The sequence below is a fragment of the Rhinopithecus bieti genome, unplaced genomic scaffold (assembly GCF_001698545.2).
Source record: "Rhinopithecus bieti isolate Rb0 unplaced genomic scaffold, ASM169854v2 scaffold_23868, whole genome shotgun sequence".
NCBI lineage: Eukaryota > Metazoa > Chordata > Mammalia > Primates > Cercopithecidae > Rhinopithecus > Rhinopithecus bieti.
The window spans coordinates 75,610-81,427 of NW_016811202.1; the positions used below are offsets into that span (position 1 = coordinate 75,610).

The following is a 5,818-nucleotide window of genomic DNA, read 5'->3' on the forward strand; positions in this document are numbered from 1 at the left end:
ACAAAGTATCCTTTTTCCTTTCTGCTACAGGGCCTGTCCTGCAGCTCCAAAATGAGGACTTAGAGCTGACTAGGGTGGGAGGGAGGATCTCAGCTTAGCCATGGGTGGTTCACTGACCCTGGCCGCTCACCAGGGGCTTAAGCATCCCTCCTTTGCAAAATCGTTCTGGCATGTCTGCTCTGAGAGCACAAAGCTGGTGAACTTTCTTCACCCCTGGCAGGACACCTGGCTCTGGTCAGGTGGTGGCCTTAGGCACACACACTTACACAACTGTGCACGGCCTGGCCCTGGCCCTGCCCTTTTACCCCCTCTTCTCTCTCCTGCCCTCGCCTCCCTCCTCCTGCCCCTTCCATTCTCTGCTTTCTGTGTGTCCAAACTAGACCACCCCACTTCCTCCCTTCAAGGCCTGGTTTTGAGGACAGACCCAGCTTCCAGGTCTGTCACTGGAGACACCTAGGATTTCAGTCTTTGGTGAGAAGGGGAGGGGCATTCTGAGTAGTGGAGACAGCCAAAGCTAAAGCTTACAGGATGGAAAGTGCTGCCGTGTTTGGGGCCTGTCACCTAGTACGGGTGACCATTGGCTGTGCCTGGGAGGGGGCAGATGTGTGGTGGGCAGTGAGGCTGGATGGGCAGATGGGACCTCACCTTGTGGTCCACAAGGACATGGAGAGGTGGAGGCTGGAAGGGGCTGGGTCAAAGCCCTTTTGGGCAGCATTCTTCGTGGAACCAGGGCTCACTCGAAGGGTCCAGCGTGGCCCAACACAGTATGGCACAGAGGACCTACCAGCTGAGACAGAGGACAGGCAGGTGAGTGTGTGGAGGGTGCTCCGGGACTCTCAGGCCCAAAAGCCTGAGGTGCAACTCTGTCGTGCCACTCACAAGCCATACAACCTTAGTCAAAGCATTGTCCCTCTCTGAACCTCGGTTTCCCCATCTATAAAATCAGACTAGTAATTGCACCCACCTTGTAAGCACTCACCAAGGTGGCAGTTGCGACATTTTGCACAGTGCCTGGCCCACACCAGGAGCTCTGTAAATATTAACCCCTTCCCCATCACCCTCCAGTCTCAGCCCTGAGGGCAGCTATGTGAACTGATTCACCCCTGCTATTCACCAAGGTTCACTGAACACCTGTCTCCATAATTCTTGTTATAAGAGATCGTTATAAATAAACACTTACTAAGCAACTACTATGCATCCAGAATCACGTGAACCACTTTACATAAATGATTTCATTAAATCCTTTCCACTACCTTGCAGGGTAACAATTTTCTTCATTTTACCGACAAGGAAATAGTTTTTAAGGGACTCACCAGGAAGTGGCAAAGCCAAGATTTAAACCCTATGAGAGGTCACAGCTGGAGATACAGATTTGCAGTTTTTCTGCATCAGGAAACAACTGAATGTGGGGGACAGGGGAGTGGTCCCAGAAAACTTCCCATTGTAAATCGTTAGTGGGATGTGAAATCAATTTACAGGGACATGACCACCATTGCTATTCCTAATGGAATAGAATGGAGTAGAAAGGAAAATACCAGTCCATATTACATGCAGCAAGGGTGAGTACTGTCTGCCAAGCTTGTGTTTCATACACACACACACACACACACACACACACACACACACATATATATTTCCCCGGTTGTGTGATAACATGCGTATCTTACTATGGACTAACTTTTTAAAAAAATCTGAAAATCCCTTAATGGAACTTGTTTGCTTAAGGCCAGGACTGATTCTAATGTGCTCTGAAGTAACCTTCTGTGGGGTAACATTCTAAAGTTCTGTTTGTCTTGGGACAGAAGGTAATAAATTGAGCAAATAGCCCTTTGCACACAATAACATAATCACACAACAACCCAAGCGTGATAACAAAGTTCCCCGGAGTTCACTGGCCCTCAGAACGCTTAGACCTAGTTGAGAGGCTTCTGGGTCATGGTGACATCTTCCCCTATAGGGGGTCAGAGGACTTTATCAGCTGAAATCACCCTGCAAATACTTGTTATTAATAAGATGCTCCTGCTCAGGTCAGTTGGTGGCAAAAATAGGACTGGAATCCCGTGTCCTGCCCTGACCTCCAGTCGGGGGCTCTGTGCCTGGTGTGGTTGCTAAGACACAGGGAGATGATGAGCAAGGGAGAAACAGTAGGGTCTGCATGATTGGCAAGGGCTGATAGGCCAAAGGGAGGGAGAGAGACCAACAGAGGACAGACAAGAGCGGGGAGGGGATGAGTCCGCAGGCCTGTTTGGGGACGGTGGGGAAGGCAAGAGAGAATTGCCAGGCCTCTGGGAGGAGACCAACAGGCTAACAGGAGGACACAAGGGTCCCCAGTGCTTGCCCTCCCTCCCTGGGTACCCCCAACGGGACTCCCTCAGATGAGCACCTGACAATGAAGACACCATCTGTGGCTCCCATGCATGTGGCACCAAGGCCTGTCACCTCAGCCTACCATGTCCCAAGAATGGTAGGGACATTGTCCCAAGAATGGTAGAGACTCCATGTCCCAAGAATTGCTCCCCTTCTTTCAGACCCATCCTTCCCTGGGCGCCTGTACCCAGCCACGCTGAACCACTTTTCGCTCCACAACCTCCAGTGTGGTCTTTGTTCATGCTTCTCCTTTTGCCTAGAAGGGCCTTAACTTCTTCACTAAGCCCACACTCCCAGCCCTCTGTGCCCAGCAGGACTCTCTCAGCCAGGCCCTCCCTCAGGACACTTTGCCTGATGGCTCTGGCAGGCACCGCAACCCTCTCTGCTCTGAATGCTCTGCACAGATTTCTAGTGGGCATCCAAAACTCTTCAGGACCTACAGTATATCTGTGTCAGTGTGCCCACCCCAACTTTAGGCTCCTGGAGCCCAGCGCAAGATTCAACATGTGTCAGAGGTTCAGCAGGTAAACATTTGTTGGATGGATGGATGGATGGACGGATAGAGAGTAAAGACAGTAGGACACATGGATGGAAGGATAGGATGGGTGAGGGGGAATACATAGTGATATATGCCATGTAGAGAAGTAAACAGAGCTCTTGACTGGGAATCTAGCTTTCCTGCTCATTAGCTCTGTGACTTTGGACAAGTCACTCTCTCTCTCTGCACCTCAGTCTCCCACCTGCAAAATGAGAAAGGTGTTGAGGTTAAATGCCTGATATCTGATCCCCAAGGCCCTCCAGCTCCCATGCTTATTTCATGGTGCCTGGAGCATCACATCCTGTCAGAACATGCAAGTCAGTTTAGCTCCTGGATGCAGGGATAGGGGCAGAGGTTTCAGGCTCAGAGGAAACCTGGAAGCAAAGCTGGGGAAGGCCAGTGCTTCTAGTGTAGACCTGGACTTCTGGAACTAGATCAGCTCTGGCAGCTGCTCAGGAGACAATTTGTTCCTGGCCTCCTCGCACCACCACCAAACTAGGAAATTTGGAGGGAGGGCTTGGCAGATTTGACCTAACAGCCTACTGCCTCTTTATAGGTTGCAGTCTCCTGCCTAGAAAGTGGACTAGAGATCCACACGTGGCTCCAACTGAGGGAACCTCCCTCTCTACTGTGTCCCCTCCCCCAACCAAGGGCCAAATCTACCTTCCATTTTTTTCTCTTTGTGCCTTCCAAGACTCCCACATCTCACACTGTGCTCTCCTGGGCTCTACACGCTAGCTTCTGCCTCAGTTTCCCTGTCCAGTTTCTTTTGTTGTTGTTCAGTTTTTTTTTTTCATTGTGGTAACATGTAACATAAAATTTGCTCTCTTAGCTATTTTAAGTGTACAGTTCAGTGGTATTAAATACATTCATAATGTTATGCAACCACCAACACCATCCAGCTCCAAAATTATTTTCATCTTGTAAAACTGAAACACTTTACCCATTAAGTGTATGTCTATTAGATCTAGTTGGTTTATTCCTTACTTATCTTCTGTCCGGTCATTCTATCCATTATTGAGAGTGGGGTATTGAAATCTCCAACTACTATTACAGAACTGTTTATTTCTCCCTTCAATTCCATCAGTTTTTTGCTCATATTTTGATGGTCTGTTACTAGGCACATAAATGCTGATAATACCTTCTTGCGATATTGAAACTTTTGTTTTTTTCCTGAGACAGGGTCTCATTCTGTCACCCAGGCTGGAGTGCAGTGGTGCGATCTCAGTTCACTGTAACCTCCATTTCTGGGGCTTGAGCGATCTTCCGGCCTCAGCCTCTGGAGTAGCTGGGATTACAGGCATGAGCAACCATGCCGGCTTATTTTTGCATTTTTTGTAGAGACAAGATTTTGCCATGTTGCCCAGGCTGGTCTTGAACTCCTGAACTCAAAACAATCCACCTGTCTTGGCCTCCCAAAGTGTTGGGATTACAGGCATGAGCCACTGCACCCAGTTGAACCTCTTATTTAATGTCCTTCTTTGTCTCTTATAAACTTTGTGTAAAGACTATTTTGTCTGATATTAATATAGCCACCCCTGCTCTCTTTTGGTTACTATTTAGTTGAAATACATTTTTCCATCCTTTCACTTTCAATCTATTTGTGTTTTCACAAGTATCTAAAGTGAGTCTCTTGTAGAGAGCAGATAGCTGAATCATGCATTTTTATCCATTCTGCCAATCTCTGTCTTGATTGGAAAGTTCAGTTCATTTACAATTAAAGTAATTACTGATAAGGAGGAATTTGCTTCTATTATGTGCTATTTGTCTTCTACATGCCTTATAGAGGATTTTTATTGTTTTTTATTTGTTTGTTTGTTTTGTTTTTTGAGATGGAGTTTTGCTCTTGTCACCCAGGCTGGCGTGCAATGGTGCGATCTTGGCTCACTGCTTCCTCCGCCTCCTGGGTTTATGCAATTCTCCTGCCTCAGCCTCCCTAGTAGCTGGGATTATAGGTGCCCACCACCATGCCTGGCTAATTTCTGTATTTTTAGTAGAGAGGGGGTTTCACCATGTTGGCCAGGTTGGTCTCAAACTCCTGGTCTTAGGTGATCCACCCACTCGGCCTCCTGAAGTGCTGGGATTACAAGCATGAGCCACTGTGCCTGGTCAATAGAGGTTTTGTACATTTCCTACAACACTGTCCTCTTCTGTGTTTAGTTTTTTTTTTTTTTTTTTTTTTTTTTTGGTAATAAGACATTCCAATTCTTTTCTCATTTCCTTCTGTGTATATTCCATAGCTTTTTTCTTATTGTTAACACGGGGATTATATTTAACATCCTAAAATTATAACACTCTAATTTAAATCTATACCAACTTAACTTCAATAACATACACAAACTCTGTTTATTTTGTTTTATTTTATTTTTTAGAGACATGGTCTCACTATGTTGACCAGGCTGGTATTTAAATCCTGGCCTCAAGTGATCCTCCCATCTCGGCCTCCCAAAATGCTGGGATTAGAGGCATGAGCTACCATGCCTAGCCCATAAATTCTGTTTCTTTAACATATTCCATCCCCAGGCCTTTTGGTGGTGGTTGTCACAGAATTATATCTTTATTCACTGTGTGCCTAAAACCACAAACTAATAATTATTTTAAATAATTAGCCTCTTAAATTATGTAGAAAACAAAAACTGGAGTTACAAACCATTGTTACAATACTAGCTTTGTAACTGCCCACATATTTATCTTTATTGAGACCTTCATTTCTTCAAATGTCTTTGAGTCCCTGTCTAGTGTCCTTTTATTTCACCTGCAGGACTCCCTTGAGTATTTATTGCAGAGCAGGTCTAACGGTAAACTCTTTCAACTTTTGTTTATCTGGGAATATCTTAATTTCTTCCTCACTTTTAAAGGATGGTTTTGCCAAATATAGGATTCTTTTTTTTTTTTTTTTTTTTTTTTTTTTTT

The 5,818-nt window shown here is 45.9% G+C and overlaps 1 protein-coding gene across 1 annotated transcript in view; it reads left to right on the forward strand.

Annotated features, from left to right (window-relative positions):
- The first annotated feature begins 633 nt into the window (after positions 1 to 633).
- The window catches only part of LOC108543189 (uncharacterized), a 33,843-nt gene continuing 28,658 nt past the window's right edge, over positions 634 to 5,818 (forward strand). Inside the window, exon 1 of the mRNA XM_017893531.1 lies at positions 634 to 807. Coding sequence (XP_017749020.1) covers positions 634 to 807 — 174 coding nt within the window. The remainder of the gene's footprint in view (positions 808 to 5,818) is intronic.